Source organism: Danio rerio, chromosome 21, assembly GCF_049306965.1.
Source record: "Danio rerio strain Tuebingen ecotype United States chromosome 21, GRCz12tu, whole genome shotgun sequence".
Classification (NCBI taxonomy): domain Eukaryota; kingdom Metazoa; phylum Chordata; class Actinopteri; order Cypriniformes; family Danionidae; genus Danio; species Danio rerio.
Window position 1 is genome coordinate 30426960 of NC_133196.1, and position 24934 is coordinate 30451893.

Sequence of the window (24934 nt, forward strand, 5' to 3'; positions counted from 1 at the left end):
CTGAGAAAAGACATTTAGAAAAACTAAATAGCTAAAACTAAAAAGCTAAGGGAACCCTTAGCTTTTGACTTCCTTTGTTGGAAAAAAACAAAGAATATGGAAGTCATGTTTCATAGCCATGTTTCCATCCAAAGATGTAAATTAGATTGAGCATTGTTGGCATTCAATGAGTCAAAGAGAACAAAATCATTGCTTCTGCTGCCATGTATATAAAAAAAGACAACTGAAATTTACTGCAGTTGAGCCTTTTTCTCTTTATATAATTACTTGCACCTCAGAGGATGAAGAGGAAACGCAACAAAACCCACAGTAGGCATAGGCCATATAAGATTCTGGCAGTATGATAACCTTGGATAAAAACATCACTGTTCCACGGTATTGCGATTACTGCTCCAAAATAAGTTTTTATAAAATGTCTGGGTTAAAAACAGCAATTTTTTTTCCCACCTTCAACAGAATATATTTTATTTTCAGGAACATTTCAAATATTTTGGATCAGTAGTTTTTATGTAGAGGTTTATTTTCTGCTGGAGATACTGTAGCCCTGAAAAACTAAATAAACTAGTAATAAAAAAACTTACATATACTTTAGCAACGGTATAACAAAACGTTGATGGTATTAAAACGTTGACTTTTTCCAAACTGGTAAACCTTAAAAACCAGTTATCGTCCTATGCCTAACCCACAGATATCTTTTGGAGGTGCAAGACCACTCTTTGCGAGTGCAGCCACTTCAGAGGTAATGCCAAACCATTCCAGGCCTGTAGCCGGGGGAGGGTTTGGATGGTTCGAAAAACCCAGCCCTCAGTGACAAAAAAAAGCCCAAAAAGATGTGAAGCATCAAAAGCGTACCATATTAAAATAGATTTGAATACTATTTTGGCTAAAATAGTCAGAAAGTGTGCTTATGATTACCATCCCGACAAGCTAATTTGAACCTTTTTTGCAATTACACGCCTCGTTTTTTATTTAACTGCTTAAATTTAAATACTTAAATTTAAGCAGTTAAATAAAAAACGAGGCGTGTAATTGCAAAAAAGGTTCACTTTTTGAGAAAAAAAAAAAGAACCACCAATTTCATCAGGAAGTCTGGCTACATTCCAGTGGTTCAGATAAAATGTTTATCTGTTGTGTGCATGCATTTATGCACATTTTCATGATTTTTGTGCATCTAGGGCACAGGTGTCAAAGCCAGTTCCTGGATTGCTGAAGCTCTGCTCAGTTTAGTTGCAACACTAATTAAACACCTGATCAAACTAATTGAGTCATTCAGTCTTGCTTGAAACCTACAGGTAAGTGTGTTGAAGCAGGGTTGCAACTAAACTATCCACGAACTGAATTTGACACCGGTTCTAGAGTTTTCTTTAAGCGTTTTTTGCAAAATGCTCATAAAATAGGAAGATCAAAAAAAGCTAGTGGCCACCATTTCTTAACATTCTTCAAAATATCCTTTGTGTTCAACAGGAGAAAAAAATTCTGTAAAGTGTTTGAATTATTGCTGGCAGAATTTAACTTTTTGGATGAACTGTTCTTTTAACCTTTAATCTCTCATTGAAGGTTTAGAGCTAAACACACTTTACAGTCATGTTTTTGATTTTTTTTTTTTTTATACTTTTACAACCTTCCAATGACCTGAAGCTTCACCTCTCATTCAGAGGTGCATACACAAACTTGGACAAACTATGATTGTAGATAATCAAGGACTGAAATACTCAGCGATTCAGGGAAGTATCATTTGAACTTTTTTTTCTAGGTCTGAATGGGCAACTCATTGTGGTTTATGTAATTGTCAATGTCTGAGGGATCTGAATTTTAACGTTTTTTATTTGCAAACTGGCTTTAGTGCCATGATCTTTGTATTTTCTTGTAACTTCAATAAACAATGCTTAAATCATTCACTTGTCTGTTCTTGTTTTCTTGTGTATTCAGTTGAATTGATCTTAATATGGTTGATTTAAAATCTCAATTTTTACAACCAAAAACACTGAAGATGGACTGGAATTGTTATGATTTTAGTTATGCTCATTGACTGCTTTTGTGTACCTTGAACTTAACACTGCTTATTCTGTACAGTTTGTTAATCCCGCCCATCACCTTTTAAGAAATGAAGTTGTGACCAAATACTGCAGCGGTCAGTCGCTCAAATTGGGTGCCGTTACTTGTAGAGTTGGAGCAGCAGCTGTCCGCTCATCGGCCGGTGGGAGCTGTAACCGCAGGCAGGGTCTCTGTCTTCTCTCTCCAAACCCGCACGGGACTCTGTATGTTGAATTAAGAGGTCAATAATAAGGTTGTGTAGGTTGAGGGGAAACTAAGCACCCCAGGGAAGACGGCAACATGACAGCGGTTGAATCGCAAGTGCAGTACGGGTCTTACATGATGACCGCGACTGAGGAATACATGATCCAAGAGGACGACTGGGACCGAGACCTGTTCCTGGACCCGGCCTGGGAGAAGCAGCAGAGGAAGGTACAAACTTAACTTAAACGGTGAATTAAATTAATCATTAAATATACACAATTAAATCATACTTATTCCGTAATGCTATTTTATACTTAATTGTGTGTGAACGTGAAGATTGAACGATCCCTTCATGGACCGCTCAGTAAGAAAGACCAATCAGCTGTCGCCTCGTTGATTTTAACAACTCAACTGAAAAAGTCGATAAGCAACAATTCATTTTAGCAAAATCCCATTAATATACATGAAAGTAGTAGTCAATATAGAAGTGCTGCAAACGTATACCTGTGGTATATGTTTAAAGATTTAAATGAGAAAAAATGCCATTGAGTTTTATGTAATTTTATTATCATCTATTTTATTTATGTATCTCCTTTAAGGTCAGTTACGTTAAAAATGTACAGCCTAATCTAACGATTGCTAAAAAAGGATTTCTACAAATTGCATTATGATCTTTTGTAGCAAGTAATGTCAGATTACTAATCTAAGGTAATGTAGTTGGATTAGGCTATTTATAGAATACTTTTGCGCTAACTCTTTTATCCAACGTATTTTTCACTTAGGAGCAGAGGCGAATTTAACCAATACGCCAAATTAGCAGCGGCTTAGGGCCCCAGGAAATTTGAGGGCTCCTCAACAAATTGCTATAAGTATAAATTATACACATGAGATAGTTTTCTATCGTATTTTGTGTGGTGAAGGTCTTACAAATAAAAGGATAACATACACAAATTTGTCAAGGAGTACTCCAGCAGTTAAGTCAGGTAAAGATTCAGTTTTAAAAACAATTCATTTTTTTTTTTTTGTAAATTCATTTTATGAAAACAAATAATTTAAAATGTAGAGATTTTATCAAGATAAAACACAAAAAAGGAAATCCAGTGACTTTAGAAAAAATGCTAAATAAATATATAAATACACACACACAAAAAGTATAAAACTACAAATGGTTTGGTTTTAGGACGGTTGGGCCCCCTAATCACTAAATCCAGCCCTGCTTGGGAGCAATAAGTGCAACAGTTTCCAGGGGTCATTTTAGCTATTTTTAACTTAAGGTCTTCATTGCAAACTGATTTTCTTACCATATTATTTTAATGCATTGTTTTCAAAATATACTTTTAAATTTAAAAGAATTGACTGACAAAATATTTAGGACATAGGGCCTACCCCTTTAACTTGCACTTTAAGATTTATTTATTAGGTATTTGTTAAATTTTGTTCCTGACACTTATTTATTTTTTATTTTTTTGTAAAGATAATCTATGGACAAAAGCTTAACTAGGCGATTACGATACTATGCAGTAAAGGCATTTAACTTTTGATTTAAAGTTTTATTATTCAGAATTATAAATGATCTCCCAGATTTAGACACATGGATTGCAAATCAGTTAAACTGACAGTTGAGTGTTTTTTTCTTTCTGTTAATGATTAAAGCAAAACTGTTTTCAACACAAAATCTAAATTAAGCGCAGCATGATTCTAAACATTTTACAACATATTTCCATGTGATCAGTTACTCTGAACTACACATGCATGTTATAAGTATGATTGCTGTAGCTATATTGCATTAGTCGAAACTTCACCAAAGTGACAGTAGCAGCTGAGCAGAAGAGGTGACAGTGAGTAAGAGAGGAGAGTCCATGTTCAGAATGGCGGAAGTGGTTAAGCAGGACTCAGAGATGCAAATAGATTTGACAACTAAAAATACGGGCCCCATCCTGTCCCCTTAACCTATTAATCCAAGTAGTTTGTTTATCGTCATCTGTTGATTGGAGTTAAATGACTGGTAGTACATGCTGAGAGGTGTTTATTAATAAGGATTTAGAATTTAGCACTGCAGATGATTTATTTCCCCTTGGGTGCCCAAACCAACCTTTTTTTCCTTTCTTGCAAAGTACACACATGCTGACAATTAACTTGATGCTTAACCTTTAAGAGAATGGAGGTGAAGCAATTTCATTAATTTTTTTTTATTCTGGTTGTTGCAGCTCTGTTCATATTTTGACATGTCTAAATATAGATTTACAATATGAAGCCATGCGCATGACAGATTCAATTGGCATATTCAGGAAAAAAACTTTGTAAACTTTCATAAAATCCATGGGATGTTTCAGTTCTATCTTTGCAGTGGAGTAAGGTTCTTGTTAAAATTACCCTGATGCTATAGGAAACATGGTTCTTTTATTGTAAAACAGAAAAGACTTTTGGCTAACCAGAAGTGGTAAAAAAAAAAAAACGTTTGGAGTCTTTATTTTAATTTTAGTGCATGTGGAAAATGCAGAAGTCAACATTTGAAATGGATCAACCTGTAATCAAATGTCCTTAATTATTCCACAACAATTCTTGTCTTAGGGCAATTTTTTAAAAATGTTTTTGATCAACATCAAATATTGACAACTGTATTAATGTCATAGCCCTGAATTGAGAATTTGTACTTTTTATTTTAGTAAGTTTACTAAATTGGGATTTATATTTTTCTTTTAATTTAATTAGAATAGCTTAATCTCAATCTAATGTAAATGTTTTGAGTCATTTGCCTTAAATGCTATTCATATTGTTTTGTATTATAAAACTTCATCAAACTACATTTTACCAGACAAAATGCAGTAGCGCCTTTAATGCTAAGGAAAAACAAGCATTTGTAAAGATTTGCTTTGCGGCAGTTTTGTTTTAGCATTTTTAAAAGGATATTTCAAACTAAATATCTAGGATTTTTAATATTCTTGTCAAAACATTTGTCATTCTAGTAACTGTGCTGTTAAAGCTGGGCTCTCAAAGCTAGAACAGCCAAATATCACGAAGAAATGTAAATATTTTCAATCAGTGGCAAGTGGCAAGTTTATATTAAACAATTTGCATGAAAACTCACAATTTTTAAAAGGCAGCAAGCCCCCAAATCCCTCCACTAAACCAAGCCATCATTGAGGGACGAGGTCATACAAATTCATAAAAATTAAAGTACTTGAGTGTTTTTTCATCATTCGGACCATACAGGACATATTTCACCGTCTTCCATTCATTTAACCAATTTATCTTATTCCTTTTAGGCACAACCGTTTGCTCATAGCATCCTTGCATTGCTATTTTAGTCTCTTATCATTTGCTAGTACAATATAGGATATTACATTGAGACAGCATCTGTAAAGTACTGCATGACTGAAATGCTATGGAGTGTACCACTAAGTTTTGAAACAGACAGGTGAACTATTTTTGTTTAATTTAGCATTTATAGCATGACAGGGATTCCTTTAATCCCTCAAAAGCTGCTTTCTGCCTTGCGTTTTTCCTCAAAGTCATTATCTTAATTAAAAATTAACCCAATTCTGAGGGAATGGTCTGTTTTTTTAATTTTACAGTTTTCCCTAAACAATTGTGGTGGGAAAAAAACAAAACCTTGATTTACTAAATTTTCTGTGAGTCGAGCAAGTCAGAGAAAAAATCCAAATGTGTTTTAGGTAATAATTTACAATAAGGCTTCTTTTATAAATGCAGTATTTATATTACACTTTAAAATATAAAATGAACAGACCCAGCTCTAACAAATAAAAACTTAAATTTCAGTTAAAACTGTAACAAGAAAAAAAAATTAACCCAGTGGATGGGTTTGTTTATGCTGATGTATAACAAATGTATTGCTCATTATCAGTAAGTGTGCTATCAGCCTTAGTATCAGAGTCAGATTGTAAAATATGTATATTAGTTTTTAATAACAAGCAGTAATGGCTAGTGCAGAACCTGTGGGTTTCAGATAGGTGTGCACATTCTTCAGGCACACGGTAGGGGTGTGGAAGGGGGTGGAGGTGGGAAAACGAGGGGTCATGAGTACGATCAAATGGCAGTTGCTATTCCAGAAGAGGTGTCCTTGTAAGGGAGCTTCTATAAACTACCTAGTGGACGTTGGGGCTTAAGAAGCAGTAGTTTACTGTAAGAGCCCAGGTCAGCCAGGTAAACTTACTTCAGGCTGAATTTTGCTTTACAAATTCAAATGAGAACATTAAATGATGGAAAATGAGTGAAAATGAGTCACAGGTCAATTCCAACTCAAGCAACTGATTTTCTTTTTAACAGAATTAAAAATTAACAGTTCAATAGGATTTTACCATAGAACTGGAGTTTTTCTTAGTTTGAAGAACTATTAGAATTTCTGAACTGAATTTAATTTCTAAAGAACCATTGAATGCTATAAAGAACCTTTTGAGCAAATTATCTTAAAGGTATATGCAAAAGAAAAGGGCAAAAATTAGCTTCTTCAGTGTGCCTTTTTTTGACTGCATACCATTTTACTCATTTAAAAAGAAGTTGTGAAGTGTAACTAAAGCATTGCATGTAAATCAAATGCCATGGCATACCTATAGGTTCTAGCTTTACACGGCAGGCTATTAGATGTACAGTATCAAGTTACTCAGAATTCTGTGTTCAGCCCTTCCACCTGAATCTGCAGTAGCTCACTATACACTTTCTCAACGCAACATTTATTTGCTGCAAAACCAAAAAAAAAAATCCCCATCTTCAGTGGTGATAGTGCTTTGCAGCTAGGTAATAATTCCTTCTGAGAAAAGTGAAACAAAAGGGGAAAAAAATGGACTTCATTTTAAATTCAGCTATACTGTAGCTAAGACAACATTGTTTTTTCATACTACACTAAACCAATAGGTGGATAATATATCAAATTAGTTTTCCAAAATAAATGTAAACGTTATTGAATTTATAAAAATTAAAAGGGCTTCCAAAAATGACTAAGGTTTAGTGATCATCTAAAAATAAAACCAAATTCAAAATATTAACAAAACAAAACACTGGCTTCCTTTGTGTTCTTCATCGTCATCTTCACCATCAAGAGCTGCTAATATCATGATAACTGATACTTCTTGCTAACGCTATCTGGGATATTTGACATATACTTACAGTAATAGCATATTTTCATATCATTCATATTTTCAATCTTATAATTTATAGGTGATTTTAACACTACTTTAGATAATACATCCATACACATGCAGTAAAAATATTCTTTTAAATTGCATTATGTGAACTTGATCTCCTCTGAGACAAATTTTGATTATGAAAGTTTAGCTATAAGTATTTTATTTGATTTTAGTACACTGTAAAGCCCAAAAAGTTAAGGTAACTCAAATTGTTTGGGGAAACTGATTGCAACAAACCATTTTGAGTTCAAAAACTAATCCTAATGAGTACTGTGAACTTAATCGATTTTAGTAAATAAAGCAATTTGAGCACAGTAAAACCTGATAAACTCAAACCAACTGAGTACTGTAGAACCCAATAAGTCAAGGCAACTCAAACCATTTGAGTTGAAAAAAACCTAATGTACATGAGTACTGCGAACTTACTCCATTTGAGTTAAACTAATCTATATGAGTACTTTGAACTTACTTCATTTATGTTAACGTAATGAGGTATTTTAATGAACTCATTACTTTCAACACTGAGTTCAAAACTCCTTTCAAATGAGTAGAATTAACTTACAGTAAACTTTGAGTTAACTACACTCCTTTCATTTGATAAAGTTAACTGTTGGGATTTGCAGTGTAGTTTAAGAGTATGTTGTTTATATAACAGCTCATTACTTTGTACTATAATTTACATGACCAACCATGACAATATATTTAAAATCAAACAAACAGTGCTCAGGGGTAGTTTAAATAATGTGTCAGTGCTCTTTGGGTTGGGGATTCATCAGAATAAACAGCAAAAGCCAGTCCAAGGCTCTTGAGCACCTTTTCTTGAGTAACTAATATATTGTAACAAACTACTAAAAAGATCAGTAAAAGTAACTTAGTTAATGTTTTCAGCAATAAAATGATCAGGGTAGAGATTAGGCTTCTGTAATGCTATAAATAAATGAAATAATAACATATATATATATAAACTGAATTATTTCCACAGTCCTCTGAAATATATTGACTATAGATGCAACAGATTTATTTATTTAAAGTAGGGATCACCAATCCCGGTCCTGGAGGGCCGGTGTCCTTGCCTCAACACACCTGCCTGGATGTTTCAAGTATACCTAATAAGACCTTGATTAGCTTGTTCAGGTGTGTTTGATTAGCGTTGGAGCTAAAATCTACTGGACACCGGCCCTCCAGCAACCAGTTTGGTGACCACTGATTTAAACTTTCACACGTACAATTTACATTTTTAAAAAGTATTTAATTTAGTGGTGTCATCAAGAATTTATGTTATGAGGAAAAACTCTGCAGCTTTAATCATCTTTCCTGCTACTGTAAACGTTTGTCCCAGAGGAATGTACTTGTGTGTTTACTATCATACAATACAATACAATACAATACCTATGAAGCACATTTAAAAACGACCAAAGTTGACCATATGAGTACTAAAGACTGAGAAGAAATAAAATATGAAAGCAAACATTTAATAGGTAAAAGCAAATAAAACAGTAATGCAGGAGTATTAAAGGTGAGAGGAAAATTTTTTAAAATGCACTTAAAATGGAAAGTCTATAAGTGAATTGGTACATTGTTTTAGAGTTTAGGACCAGCAAATGCTCGATCACCTTGTTTGTTTTAAAGCATGTTCTAGACACGGTGAGTAAATTGAGATTACAAGAAGATATTGTGTTGGACACTATAACCTAGCAACGGTTTGATCAATTTAAAAGATACAATAAAACAAAAGATTCATTGGATTTAATTTTTTTTTTAAAGGTAACTGATTGTGAACAATTTATATGTGCAGTTGAGTTTTAACAAACAAAATAAATTTAGTAAAGTTCAACTTAATTTGTTTCAATTCAGCTTATATATTGTTGGCACAAACCTTTTTTTTTTCAGTGTAGTTTACCCAAACAAATATTTACTCAGCATTTACTGACCCTTAAATTTGACCCTTTGAGTCTGTGTTTTGATGAACACAAAATAAATATTTCGATGAATGTTGGAAACTGCAACCATTGAAGAAAAACAAATACTCAGTGGTAACAGGTTTACATCATTCTTCAAAATATCTTTTTCAAAATACCCAAACAGGTTTGTGACAAGTGTAGGGTGAGAAATTTATGACATGTTTGAGTTTTTTTGGTGAATTCACTGCTGGGTTCCACATGATTTTGTCATATTGTCTCAACACAAATCGATTAAGTTAACTTCATTGTTTTTACAAATTTAAGTGGACTGAACAAAAAACATTTTAAGTCCCCCCCCCCCAAAAAAAAATCAAGAATTGTGTTAATTCAGCTCATTTTAAACAAGCAGTTTGAACAACATGCACTCAGATCAACACATGCACTACAGTGCTCACGGTGACCTAAGTTCGATTCCTGCCTCGAAGTCCTATGCTGATCCTTCCTGTCTCTCTGCTCTCCATGTTTTCCTGTCAATACACTCTTCCACCTATCCATTAAAGGTGGAAACCCCGAAAAAATAATACAAAAAACATATTTTTCTATGCTTATGTACATATTAGTAGGCCTTTAGATGGATAAATTTGCTCACAAGCCATTAATTTAAAGGTATAAAATTATCCAATATAAAATCAATAGTACATATTCAAAAAATGTACATTTTGTATTAATACACAGACAATAAATGTTAAATCTGTATATCAATTCTACTTTGTGACCATTTAATTAAAAAAATTATATGTAGAAATTATTAGAAAAAAAATTATATAATAGATAAATAAGAATCTTACAAATGCACTTTCACTAAATGCATCAAATAAATGCACTAAATACACTGACATTTGCTTTTTGTTCCAACTACTTATTTATAATGGGCTGAAACAACACAATTTTTGATTTTTTTTTTTTTTTATGGGGACAACTTCATTATTCATGTTTAATCCACTTAAATTTCTTTTATAAGTTAACTTAAATCCTTCATACTGTCCAAACACAAATTGATTGTGTGAAACCCAGCATTTTTTTTACAGTGTAATACAGTAACAATCATTTCAATCAGTGTCCTGTCTCGCGTAGGACTGGAGTCAACAGATTCATTAATGTAGAGCTTTTGCACAGATGCGTGTATGACAGGAATGGCTGAAGTGATGATGTAACACGAGTGCCATTGGATCCAAGGCTAAAATGATGCCTCAGAAATGAAGAAGCGTCTCTGCTGTAGTCATTACTGTACAGTATCTCCCGTCAGAGCCTCAGACTGATTCAGATTCACAGAATATTTTGAGCAGTTTTGTGAGTCTGTTTTTTTTTTTTATTCAGATCAATTATGTCGTCATATTGTAATTTCAGTTGATATACTTTAAATTTCATGTTATATTATGTCACTTGCCGTAATAATTTATGAAAATGAAGCAGTTTTCATTTGAAGCAGGGGTTTCAAAGCTATTATTTTATTTTGCATTTGAAAAATATTAGCTCAAAGTGAGTATGCATATTTAAAAAAAACGTTACATTGACTTAAAGAGTAAATAAATGTAACACTTTTGATAATTTTTTACAATTAAAAAACATTTGTGACTTGTAATTTGTATGAATTTGCACAATTAGCTCACATATCAGTAACAATAATCTCTAGGGGTGCAACTTTATACTTACATTCGAGACGATACAAATTCATTTGCCAAAATTAATTCTCAGTTGCCAGATTGAATAAATAATTACTAAAGGGATAACCATACAATAACCATTACCAACATGCCAAGTTATTTCTGCACAACTGACATGTTGCTTGACTAAATATTTATACCACCCTTCTACAATGTGGTGAGTTCAAGGACATCCAAGAAAAATGTTTCATATTCCTGGTGCACATACTTGGGCGGCCACTAAAATAATTCCCCTATTTCATTTCTTGACATCCATTTTACATCATTCAGTCTAATTTAAATACAAATAATGTAGTTTATATCAGCGTTTATAGCTTTTGATCATAATTAGGAAGGTGCTATATTAAATAAATGCACAAGCTGTAGTGTTTTGTGTGTCTGTTCCAGGAATGCTGTGCTTTCAGCTGTCTGCTGGTGTCTCATGGCTCCCCAATATAGCTTCCTTCACTCCCCCTTTCTGCCTCTCCTCCTGCTTGCATGGGTCGCAGGCTAATTTAGGTGATCTTTGGCAGGGGAGGGGGGTGATTTGAAGGGTGGCCACCTGCTGCAAAAGAGTCTCCGCTTCCAGCCTTACATCAAATTACGTTGGGCCTTGGCATTTTTCGGTCACCTCACTCGCTCTCTGTCCCCCTCTCTCTTACTCTTGGGCTCTCAGTGAGGCATGAAGACTCGACACTGCTTTTAGGTCCAACTCTATGGATTGTGCAGAGTTAGAAATGGACCTTTGCTCAAGACAAAACTGCCACCTCAGATATTTTAAATATGGGGACAAATGCTCTCACAATAAATCTTTTTGTGTGCAGCATATGTATTTTATTTTTTTGCAGCCCTTATTTATTGCCTTATTTAATCTTAGAAATATAGGATCTTAACTTGTTTTCTACAGTATTGGACACTGGCAATGAACAGTTCCTTAAATTATTATTTTACAGCTATGTGTGCATTGTTGTTTCATTTTAACACAACTTTTCAAATGAAAATGATCTATTTCAGAAACAATCTCTTTCTACCCTATCCAACCAAAAAAAAAAAAAAAAAAAAAAAAATCAAGTTTGTGGTCTAAAGCTAAAACTGATGTTCTATTTATCTTAAGAATAAATTTAAATAAGAAAAGTAACTAATACAAATTAATTTGAATGAAAATGTTTGATTTTAAAAAGGAGGCATGTCCACAAATGCCACCCCCAACGGGCAAATCATACGAATATGTACCAATAAGCTCATACAAACTATGTATTCACTACTAAATCAAACAGTTATGAATTTCTGTGAGGTTGTGTTGAATTTTACAGTGATGCCGAAATATTAAACATTTCAGAGAACATTACTTAAACTATATATTTTTGTGTGTGAAAGATGCTTTTCTAATCTAAAGAACCTTTTCCACTCTAAAAAAAACTTTTGTGGAATTAAATGTTTCCATGGATGTTAAAAGTCACATGGCAGTAGTGGACGAAAACACAAATCAGACACTTGACGTCCTCCTTTGCAATACACAAAAGTACTTTGTTATTAATTTGCTTAAGTAATAAAAGTAAAAATATTTACTGATTAATATTATTTTGCAAGAATCTGTAATTACCAAAACTTGTCATATTCCGATAACCATACTGATAATAAACGTGAAAACCATTTGTAAAATTAGGGATTTAGTTACTGAAGACTCACTCTGAACAGATCATTTGAATCAGTGAGTTAACTCACAAACTGACGTCTGTACAAATTCATAGATTCATTGTGCAGTGCAATTTGTGACCTGATATAATAGATTAGCATAAAATTAAGCTGTTAAGTGTAAAAATTCTAAGGCTTTTTATCAACTGAAATGAGATTTATTGCCAATTGCTCTAATCATAGCTTGCCTCGCAGCATGTAGGTAGCTGTAGTATAATAAAATGCAGAGTTTAACTGCACAATGGCTGCTAGAAATGACAACAAAGTCAGAAAAGCAGTTCCATGTCCATGTTATTATTTCGATGTGATGATTAAGAAGATCCAATCAGGGAATGAATGTGCATATAGGCAACCATCTAAGTAGGCACTTTGAGGTCAAAATAACACAATGTGATTCAATTTGATGTCAATTGACTACCTTGAAGTCAAAACAACATCAAACTGACATCTAAAATTCACTCCATCCCATTTTGCACTATTTTTTTTTTTTTGCACATAAGCCAATTGCACTAGGCACTTTTTGCATAATAAGCACAAAAAAAAAAAAAAACACTGTACATTGTTTACATCTGTTTCATTACTCAAATCAGGTTTATATATTGTTTACTTTCATAGATATTTATATACTTACATTTTATAATCATACTTCAGTCACTTCTGTGTATATATGTGTATTTATGTGTATGTTGTGTATGATGTGTATGTTGTGTGTATGACTTCACTGTGGACGGCAAAGTAAGAATCTCATTGTACAGGGAGACGTGTTTCCTTACTGTGCACATGACAATAAACAGTTGAATTGAATTGAATTGAATTAAAATTAGCACCAAAAACGCATCAAATAAAGATTACTTGACTGTTGACTGTTATCAATTTCATGTCAATGTTAGAGGTCAACTTAAGATCGTTTTGAGATCAAGGTCATTAACATGCATACAAATTCCATTGTAAATTTGTAATTTTCATAAAGTTAAACTTTTCCTATGTTTTAGCACTTGTTGTGTTGCTATTTTAGTGGCCAAAAGTGCATCAATATATGGATGTCAAACATTTCCAAAAGTCATTCCAGGCATAACCACAGCCAAAACTGTGCATTTTAAGAAAAGTATTGTGACCAATGTGAACAACCTTTAGAATACACTACACTACTTCTCAGACATTGGACAACTCAACAATGGCACTGAAATGCCATTCTTTCTTTCACATCATTTGATATCACCTCTAAATTTTTGGAGTTTAAATTGTTTTAGATTGTTAGATTTTCTCCAGCAGTTCGTTTGATGCAAGCATGTGATGGCAAAGAAAAACAGTAAATAAAACTCTGCTGTCCATTGAATACTACTATTCAGTTTTAAATATATTTGGTTGGAACCTCCAGTTCATTCAAACTTTAATAAATCTTACTGCATTTTAAAGTTTCCATAGATGTTAAACCACCAATTCTAAAAAAAAAAAAAAAATGTCAATGTTAAAGAACAATTAGGCTGAATTTGACAAAATGGTGTGATCTGATGTCTTATGACTTTGTTACGTACTTTCCTCAGACCTTCACTGCTTGGTGCAACTCTCACCTGCGTAAGGCAGGGACACAGATTGAAAATATTGAGGAGGACTTCAGGAATGGACTCAAGCTCATGCTGCTGCTGGAGGTTATCTCAGGTAAGCGTCTCAATTGATCGACGTAGTTTGTGTCCCATATCAGTGATGTGGTTATGTGCTAGATTGGCTAATATTAGGTCTGCAGTTGTGAAATGATCATATGTAGAATTCCGAAACCCTTGTTATTAGTGACACTAGTGGCCATTAATTGTGCCTTAGCCTTGATCGTACACACATAACATGCCATAAAACAAATGTGATTCAATGCCCTTAAAGGCTCACAGTTTCTTTATTGTTCTATAATTACATATAAAAAAGTTGGGAATACTTTGGCAGCAGCATAACCAATGTTCAGACTGTTCACACTGCTGAGAGCGACATTGAGATGAATATATAAATATTGTAACACTTTCCTCTCCATATTAAAACTAACACAAGAAAATGACCACAGTGGGAAAGCTGCAGATTAGAAAACATCTGATAATACTGATAATTTCAAGTTTGCAATTTTGCAAACTTGCAATAAATCTACAATTTCCAGTCATAATGTCGACAGGCAAGGTAATTACTATTAAAGAGAATTGAATATAAAGTATATTTGAGACTATAAACCAATGGTCTCAAACTCAATTCCTGGAGGGCTGCAGCTCTGCAAAGTTTAGCTCCAACCACCTCCAACTCACCACTGCTTTATGGGCATCACACACCAGATGCGCCGCTCAGTGCCATGACACGGTGCGTACATGACAGTTGAAAGTATCGCACACCAGATGCGCACATTCACATGCTATATGTGGCGTGGCAGAAATATGAACAGTGTCCTGAGTCGTGGCTGGGTGCAGCGGACAGCCACCGACTTGCAGTGCCGGTGTGTGTATCCTGATAGAAACCTATGTTTAGAATTCTAAAATTCATGGCGTTGCGTCGCCGAGCGGCGCTTCTGGAGTACGACCTGCTTAAGAGTGTCTGTTACTTTTGAACACCTTGATTAGTTGGATCAGCTGTGGTTGATTAAGATTGGAGCAAAACTGTGCAGAGCTGCGGCCTTCCAGGAGTCAAGTTTGAGACCTTTTCTATAAACTATATAAATCTGGCTATACATTTGAATGACTCATTGACTTTAAATTCTGGAATAGCTCTTTTGGTCTTGTCCTGGACATTGTATAAGCACCTGTTTCATGCGTTGAGAATGAGAGTCTATTGTGAGAGCGTGCTCACTATTGGTCATGGGTTCATATTCTGCATGCCCATAATTCTACCCTTTGTTTGATGCATAGAGCTTACATGTTCTGAAATGCAGCTAACTTAAAGTTAGCAGGGAGTTATTATGATGTGCTTCCCCTTTTAGTAAACTCACATGAAGTTAAGGAGTCACAGCTAGCATTTTTTTGTTTTTAAAAGATGTCTAATAAACGTCTTAACATAGTCATCTTGGCTAAAACAAGGCTAAATTTGGGCTGTCTGTGAAAATCTAATAGATGTCTATGAATAGACCAAAACTATAATAATCAAATAAACATTAATGAATTACTACACATATAAAGTCTGTCTATTTGACGACTAGTCTAGTTTTGGGCTTTTCTTAGATTTCTATTAGATTTTCACGGACAGCCAAAGTTTAGCCTTGTTTTATCCAAGCTGTCTACGTTTAGATGTCTCTTAGACATTTATTAAACACAAAATTGTTTGCTGGGGTATTTCTATACATGTCTTTTCAAAATAGCTTTTTTATTGTCTGTGTGCGTGTGATATCAGGTGAGAGACTCCCTAAACCAGACAAAGGCAAAATGCGTTTTCACAAGATCGCCAATGTGAACAAGGCCCTAGACTTCATTAGCAGCAAGGGAGTCAAGCTGGTGTCCATCGGTGCTGAGGGTGAGACAATCTCTTTCTGCTTCGATTTCTCTTATGTTCTTTGTTCTGTTTTTTTTATTTCCATAACTGTGTGATTCTTTCAAATGAAACTGATTTGTTTTAATGCACTCACTTGCAGAGATTGTGGATGGGAATCTGAAAATGACCCTAGGTATGATCTGGACCATCATCCTGCGCTTTGCAATCCAGGACATTTCAGTGGAAGGTGAGAGACTCCAAATATCTGACACATTATCACCTCTGCTGACTATTTAAAGATTCACCCGCTATTTGTTTATGTCACACTAGTTGGTGTAAAAGCTTGCTTGAACTTTTATTGACATCTAGTGGTGTAGGTGAAACATCATGCAAAGCAAGTTTTTAGTGCCATTGTAGATGCTGTTAGAATCTGGCTTGTATAAGGAACCTTACCCTTACATAATAACCTTTACTCCAAGCCATCCATTAACATGATAGTATGTCAAATATTCCAAAAGTGTTTTTTCATTTTGGTCTTTTCGACCCACCACTTCTGACATTTAGCATTTATACCTTAACCCAACCAATTCAAACCATCAACCCTTAAGCCGAGAGCATCATGTACTGAGATGTACTGAATGTGTCAGGTACTGTAGGAGAGACTAAATAAAAATGTGTCTCATGGGCCTGGAATGGAAAACATGGTATTACAGTATTTTGTATTCTTTTAGGCAAACTGAGGTCAAAACTGTTGCACTGCTTCCATGAATGGGATGAGAGTAAGGTTTTGAAAGTGCACTGGTATCGGGGTTCAGATGAGAGTAAGGTTATGAAAGTGCACTGGTATCGGGGTTCAGTTGAGAGTAAAGTTTTGAAAGTGCACTGGTGTCGGGGTTCAGATGAGAGTAAGGTTATGAAAGTGCACTGGTATCGGGGTTCAGTTGAGAGTAAAGTTTTGAAAGTGCACTGGTATCAGGGCTCAGATGAGAGTAAGGTTATGAAAGTGCACTGGTATCGGGGTTCAGATGAGAGTAAGGTTATGAAAGTGCACTGGTATCGGGGTTCAGTTGAGAGTAAAGTTTTGAAAGTGCACTGGTATCAGGGTTCAGATAAGAGTACGGTTTTGGAAGGTGAGTGTACTGGAGGTCAACTAGTAGGAACTGTGTAAGTAAATTTGACTCTCCAGGCTTGAAGAGGCACACTAGCATCTGATGCTAGAGGTTGCAGTCTTTAGCATCCTTCTTAGTGTTCCCTGCTCTCAAGCTAAAAGCATTGGTTAAAGTCTAGCTTGAAGTGGAGCAAGTAGGACTGAAGGGGTTACACTGGTGTAATGGCACAGATGGGTTGCAGATGAGTGCGGTTTAGGGGTGAGTGTAAAGGATGCTGCAGTCTTGGAAAAATTTGCCCCAACCTTATTCAAACACACCCAAACAAGCTATTCAGGGTCTAAAACAGTGTCCAAAATTGCTTACTACTTGAGTAGGTACTACTCATTGAATTTGAATTTATTTCAGAACCATTAAAAAAGTGTGTTCTATATAGCATAAATGTGCTTAGTATGAATGGTATTCAGATGTACTACATCAGCCATTTTTCATCACAGATGCATTGATTCACCCCTATTCGAATTCTCTCACATGGCATCATGGGATAAAAAATGTGTCCACTGAATGTATACTACAGAATCTTGCTGGAAGTAGTAGGTTATCTGGGTACTTCTCATCTACTTTATTTCATATACTGTGAGTTCTGAGGCTGCTTGACTTACACTCTGTTTTTCACATGCAACATAGTATAGAAGTACGTAATTTCGGATGCAGTTTAAGTATTACTAGAAAACTACAGGCAGATGAGTTTCATCAAGGTCACATCTAAGCTCTGCAGCTCTTTAAGACCGTACTAGCATAAGCTAAGATGGTAAACCACAGTCCAATAAATTATAGAGGCACACCAGCAACTGATGGAAAAAGTCTTTGTCTTTCTTGCCAGTATGTTGATCTCTCATGCCAAAAAATGCTAGTTTGGATCCCATTTGGGGCAGAGCAGGTAAAACTATTTGCTTTATATAGACAAATGACCAGAGGAGTAGAAATAGGCAGGCATTTTTCTCCACAATATTTCTTCAAGCAGGATCCCTTGGGTTCAAATCAGCAACTCAGTTTCAAAGTTAATCTTTTGTATTTTTGCAAACCTGTTACACCCAACAGGGGAATTTAGAAGATCCCACAACATTCTTGGACACCTATTTCACAAAATTGTTGTTCAAAGGGGAAGGTTTATGCAGTTGATGAATGAGTGTCAGTGAACGTCCTATAAGTGACTGGAAATCATTAATATACAATAGTGCAGACTGAGGAAAAGAGGTGATAGTGAATTTGATGAACCATTTCTTCTTTATTAATAAGTAAAATATTTAGACTTTTCTTATACATCCATGAAAGATTGATAAAGTCAGATGATAGTGCCTATAAACAAATCGTTGAAGGGTAATGTCAAGAGTTAAATTTTTTTGTGCAGCTAGTGAAAATATTCAACTGACCTGTTTCTCACAGAGACCTCTGCTAAGGAGGGCTTGCTGCTGTGGTGTCAGAGGAAGACTGCCCCCTACAGGAACGTCAACGTGCAGAACTTCCACATCAGGTGAAATCTTCTTTACTCCTACTGGCCATTAGAGAGAACAGCATGTTGGCTTAATTTCCCAATATCTTACTGTTTAATCTTTTACAGCTTTTAGTGTGATTTTTAGTTAAAGCGCATCTCTGCATTACCACATCATGCTTTATATGGTTCTAATCTCTCATGTAGAGCCTCTGCACAGCATTCATTGTTTTGTTAATCATTTCCACAATTCTTTTCTTGTTCTTTCTCCCTGTGTTCTTCCTTTGTTTGTGGTCTGTGTCTTAGTTGGAAGGATGGCCTGGCACTTTGTGCCCTCATCCACAGACACAGACCTGACCTCATCGACTACTCCAAACTGCGCAAGGTGCCATCACCCCCTTTCAGTTACTCTCATCATGAATCGTTCCCTTCTTGTTTTGTTGAAAACCCCATTTTTCACACCCATTATAACTGTCATCCTAGACCTGTTGGTAACTAACTTTGTCTCTTTGGCTGTGAATGTACTTTATTGCTTCTATTTACAAATAACTTTCTTTTTCTAATTGTCTTGTTTTGTTTGTCTGTATTATTCATATGATGCAAAAATCAATTGTGGTTTCAGGTTTTATTCCTAATAAAGTAGAGCCATAATTTGTGCCTGTTTAATGATGCAACTAATGTTCTGTAATGCGGTAAATATAATGTATAATGACCTCTATGTTTGTTCTTGCAGGATGACCCAATTGGCAATCTCAACACTGCTTTTGATATTGCAGAGAAATTCCTTGACATCCCGAAAATGCTTGATGCAGATGGTATGGGCCCGTTGAATCCATCCTGATTTCAAGTTTCAAAGTGTACAAAAAACAGCTTAATGAATTGTTGAATGTTTATCTCCATATCAGACATTGTGAACACTCCAAAACCTGATGAGAAGGCCATCATGACCTATGTGTCATGTTTCTACCATGCTTTTGCTGGTGCAGAGCAGGTAGGTCGGTTCTTCTGGAGATAAACATCTATATAAGAAGGAGAGTCGCTCCTTTTAGAATGTAATTGCCCACCTTGTTTCCCCTTTGTAATCAGTCACACTGTCCTCCAGGCTGAGACAGCAGCTAACAGGATCTGCAAAGTCCTGGCAGTGAACCAGGAAAATGAGAAGCTGATGGAAGAATACGAGAAACTGGCCAGCGAGGTGAGAATTCTCAAATTCTGTACTGAATGGCTATGCTAGTCTTAGTTCTCTCAGTGATTCTTTATCATTGCACTTTAACTTTCACTCCCACCAAAACTCTTTCTCCTCAGCTTCTGGAGTGGATTCAAAGGACCATTCCCTGGTTAGAGAACCGTGTGGCTGAGCAGACCATGCATGCCATGCAGCAGAAGCTAGAGGATTTTAGGGATTATCGTCGTGTGCATAAGCCACCCAAGGTTCAAGAGAAGTGTCAGCTGGAGATCAACTTCAACACCCTACAGACCAAGCTAAGGCTCAGCAACAGGCCTGCCTTCATGCCTTCCGAGGGCAAAATGGTTTCAGTATGTGCTGCTTACTTTCTCTTAAAATGCATATGAGGTAAATGACTCTGGTTTTCAAGTATCCCACACCTGAAAGCATCAACCTTGCCTCCCCTTTTGCAGGATATCGCCAATGCTTGGAAGGGTCTGGAGCAGGTTGAAAAGGGCTATGAGGAGTGGCTGCTTACAGAAATTCGTCGTCTAGAGAGACTGGACCACCTGGCTGAGAAGTTTAGGCAGAAGTCAACCCTACACCAATCGTGGACCACTGGTATTGTATTCTTGATTTTTCAGTTGCTTTTGTCACTTGAACTCCACTATGAAGGCTGACAAAGGTATTCTCACTGTGTTTTTGTCATGCTTAACACAGGAAAGGAGGAGCTTCTGTCTCAAAAGGACTACGAAACAGCCTCTCTGATGGAGATTCGTGCTTTGATGAGGAAACACGAGGCCTTTGAGAGTGACTTGGCTGCTCACCAGGACAGAGTAGAGCAGATCGCTGCCATTGCACAGGAGCTCAAGTAAGATTTACTTTACTCTTCTAAAATCATGAAAGCGCTTTCTCACAGAGCTTACAGTAATGGTTATGATAATAATCATGACAAAGATGCACTGTACTTTAGTGAATTGGACTTTTATGATGCTGCCACCATCAACGCCCAATGCCAGGGCATCTGTGACCAGTGGGACAATCTGGGCACCCTGACTCAGAAAAGAAGAGAATCACTGGAAGTATGTGTGTTTATATGATAAATCTCTTGGATATTACATTACTACTGTCCAACACAGTTGCCTTAGTTTAGTCTTAAATTGGCAATTCAAATATGTATAAAATGTGGTGTTTACAGTGGAGTCTTGCTGTAATCTTTGTTATAGCGTGTGGAGAAACTTTGGGAGACAATTGACCAGTTGTATTTGGAGTTTGCCAAGAGGGCAGCACCCTTCAACAACTGGATGGATGGAGCTATGGAAGATCTGCAGGACATGTTCATTGTGCACAGTATTGAGGAGATTCAGGTAATAACAGGGACCAAATCCATATCCTCTTTAATGACATTTTATACCGTCTATAACTCTGAGCATTAATGGTTAATGTGATTTCCCCCAAATAGGACATGTTCCTGGATCAGCATCTATCTTGATCCTGGAACAACAATCCAATCAACCAATCACATATAAGGGACTAGTTTACAGTTTATGCTACTTTTAGGCTTACAGTTACAGTTGCAACTATTAAAACCCTTTGATTTTATCAATAATTTACAGTTATGGTTAGGTTTAAGGGTAGGGATTAGGTATAGATTACAATATCGATGTTACATTTGAACATAAATTTTAATCCAGGGTCAGATCCTACTTGGCAAAATCACACCCACAAAGTAATAACTGTCTTAATATTTTGTTCTTTGCTTCTGTTCTCAACCTCAGAGTTTGATCACAGCACATGACCAATTCAAGGCAACCCTACCAGAAGCGGATAAGGAGCGCATGGCCATCATGGGCATTCATAGTGAAGTCCTGAAGATAGCTCAGACTTATGGGATCAAGATAGTGAGTGAGAATCCCTACACCGTGCTCTCTCATCAGAATATCGTCAATAAATGGGAAGCTGTGAGTACTTTACTATCTTTATCTTAGCATTTAGCAAAAATAGCATTTTAGCTTTTTTGATGAAAAATTTTGCTCCCTTCAAAACAACAGGTGAAGCAACTGGTCCCAATGCGTGACCAGATGTTGCAGGAGGAAGTGGCCAGACAGCAGTCCAATGAGAGGCTGAGGCGCCAATTTGCTGCTCAGGCCAATATCATTGGACCTTGGATCCAAACCAAGATGGAGGTGTTTCACCACACTACAATCATACACACTATACTCATAAATAGTGTGGAAAAATGGGAAACTGACCTGAAATATCCTTCCTTGCTGTTAACAGGAGATCAGCCATGTGTCTATTGACATTGCCGGTTCCCTTGAAGAACAGATGAGCAATCTGAAAACATATGAACAGAATATCATTAATTACAAATCTAACATTGACAAACTGGAGGGCGACCACCAGCTTAGCCAGGAGGGACTTATCTTTGACAACAAGCACACCAACTACACTATGGAGGTACAGTCTGTTTTCTTTATGAAATTTGTCACTTTATGTTTTATGTGGGATTAGGTAAGGTGTCTCACACAATTAGATGTTTCACCATTTATATAAGGGATATTTTCAATTTTTGTCTATTTTAGCATGTCCGTGTGGGATGGGAGCAGCTCCTCACCACCATCGCTCGCACAATCAATGAGGTTGAGAACCAGATCCTGACTCGTGATGCCAAGGGCATCAGTCAGGAGCAGCTGAATGAGTTCAGAGCCTCATTCAATCACTTTGACCGGGTTTGCAACAGTTTTTGGTTCTTTCTCTGAAATAGCCACCTCTATGAAACACTGTCCCAAGAATAACCTTCATTTTTTTTTGCATTTGCAGAAGAGAAATGGCATGATGGATCCTGATGACTTCCGTGCTTGCCTGATTTCTATGGGTTATGATTTGGTGAGGGCATCTAGTCACCAATGCTGTGTAGTAACTAATTATCTGTACATATATACATAATCAGATTCCAAAAATTGAGTTCTTGTAATTAGTGTAAACTCTTTTTTTTTTTTAATAATTGTTATCAGAGTACAATTTCCTTTTTATGGATTAAATATTTATATATTTATAATTAAATAATGAATAAATATATTTATAAATAAATATTTATTCAATTGCAGTAAGTTTTACAATTAATTGATTCATTTTTAACATTTATATTTTTCAGAAAAAAACTGTTGCTAAAAAACATTGAGATTCTTTGGTAAATTATGACATTAACTGTCACATCCACTTCTTTTTTTTCCTAGATGAAAAATTGCTGTGAATTTCATGTTTTTAATATTGATTTTATAATGATGCCATTTTCTAATCTTACTTCATTTTAAGTGAAATGTTTTAAACTCCAAAGATGGGATCTTTAGACATTGTTTCTATCAGCAAATAATTTTATTGTTTTATGAATTATTAACAATCCATAAATTGCCCTTTAATAAGCAGGAGAGGGGTCTGGATGCAGACCTGGTGCAGTACAATCTGGGCTGCATCCAATGCTTTTTAATGAGATCACCTAACCCCACCACTAACCCTACCCCTCATTGTGACGTCACTAGCTCCATTTGAGTGCATTTGGTCTGACATTGCATCGCTGAGTGATGCAATCTCAGCTTGCATCATAAAGGCTGCATCCAGATACTGTTGAAGCAGAGTTGCAACTCTTGTGATAAAGAACGGAAAATACCTTTCTAATTGATCAAAATCCAGTCCAGTCCTGCTTTAAAACAAGTGAGATCAAATAAGGGTTAGCACAAAAGTAATCCAAAAGTAGTCATATTGTTACCATATATGTTATCTAAGACATGTTATTGACCACACATTTCTCCTGTAGTTTGTAACCAGTAACTGCATTTTTTTGTTTACAGTAACCCAGAACAACCATGAAACTAAATCAACATTTTTTGAATACTTTTTTTCAGGGTGAAGTAGAATTTGCACGCATTATGACTCTGGTGGACCCCAACAACACAGGAGTTGTCACCTTCCAAGCCTTCATTGACTTCATGACCAGAGAGACAGCCGAGACAGACACCGCTGAACAGGTCATGGCCTCCTTCAAGATTCTGGCTTCTGACAAGGTAATTCTGATAACTAAAAAACAACAAAATAAACTTCAGGAGAATAGGACAGATATATGACTCTGGTTATCTTTGCACTGATGATCTACTTCATTTTGCAGGCGTACATTACAGTGGAGGAGCTGAGAAGGGAACTGCCACCAGAACAAGCCGAATACTGTATCAGCCGCATGACCAAGTACATGGGCGGTGATGCTCCTCCAGGCGCGCTTGATTATATCTCCTTCTCAAGTGCTCTGTATGGAGAAAGTGACTTGTAGAGCCCTTCTTGTTACCCAACATCCTCTACACCTTTTCCCTAAATTTATGAAACCTTAAAAACATCTAACTCCAAGAACAATGTCAAGATGTAAAGAACGACTTTACTGCAGCGATCTGACACCAGTTTATATTCAGTGAATTACTTTGATGATTGACACCCATCAATTGCTGTCTGATCTGTTAGAGGGTAATCTCTTGTTGTGTAAAGTGCTCTCACAAGCCGATAGGAGATTAAAGAGGGTGAAAACCTAGCAGTATCATTAGTCAAAGTGGCACTGTTAATAGGAGACATCTGCACTCCTTTCATGCAAATGGCTTAACTATTGGAGGAAGAAAAATAAATGATCTTAAAGAATATAACCTTTTGTGTATTTTGTTGTTTAAACATGTATAATATATCAATATTAGGTGCTTAGTGTGTTTCAGTAGTCTGGAGACCTAAAGTAACAGGGTTCCCACACTTTCACCAACAGCAGATTCAAGGACTTTTTAAAGCACCATTCATTTTAAATCAAGCACCTTTGCAATTTATAGCCTTGCATATGTACTTCATTCATAAGTCATAGCTCAACACATGTGCTTAACATTTCAACTAAACTTAAAATTTCCATTAGAAATGTAAAAGTAATTTTCAAAAATGTAAAATAGATGATGTAGCCACAGCCATATCACCCTGCAGCACAAGACGGGTTACTCACTGAAGCCAATTCAATTCAATTCACCTTTATTTGTA

General features: G+C 35.8%; 2 protein-coding genes across 2 annotated transcripts in view; one reads left to right on the forward strand and one right to left on the reverse strand.

Moving 5' to 3' along the window:
* Positions 1–24934, reverse strand: part of si:dkeyp-50d11.2 — a 195899-nt gene that overhangs the window by 59474 nt on the left and 111491 nt on the right. The gene's annotated exons all lie outside the window — the stretch shown is intronic.
* On the forward strand, positions 2188–24556 carry actn3a (actinin alpha 3a). Its single transcript, NM_131522.2, is given in 21 exon segments — positions 2188–2466; positions 14226–14340; positions 16036–16155; positions 16274–16360; positions 18666–18753; positions 19018–19096; positions 19445–19526; positions 19617–19702; positions 19814–19906; positions 20017–20247; positions 20350–20497; positions 20597–20747; positions 20850–20958; positions 21103–21243; positions 21655–21837; positions 21928–22062; positions 22157–22336; positions 22462–22608; positions 22700–22765; positions 23782–23940; positions 24042–24556. Coding segments are annotated over 21 exon segments (2691 nt in total). The 5' UTR covers positions 2188–2334; the 3' UTR covers positions 24201–24556.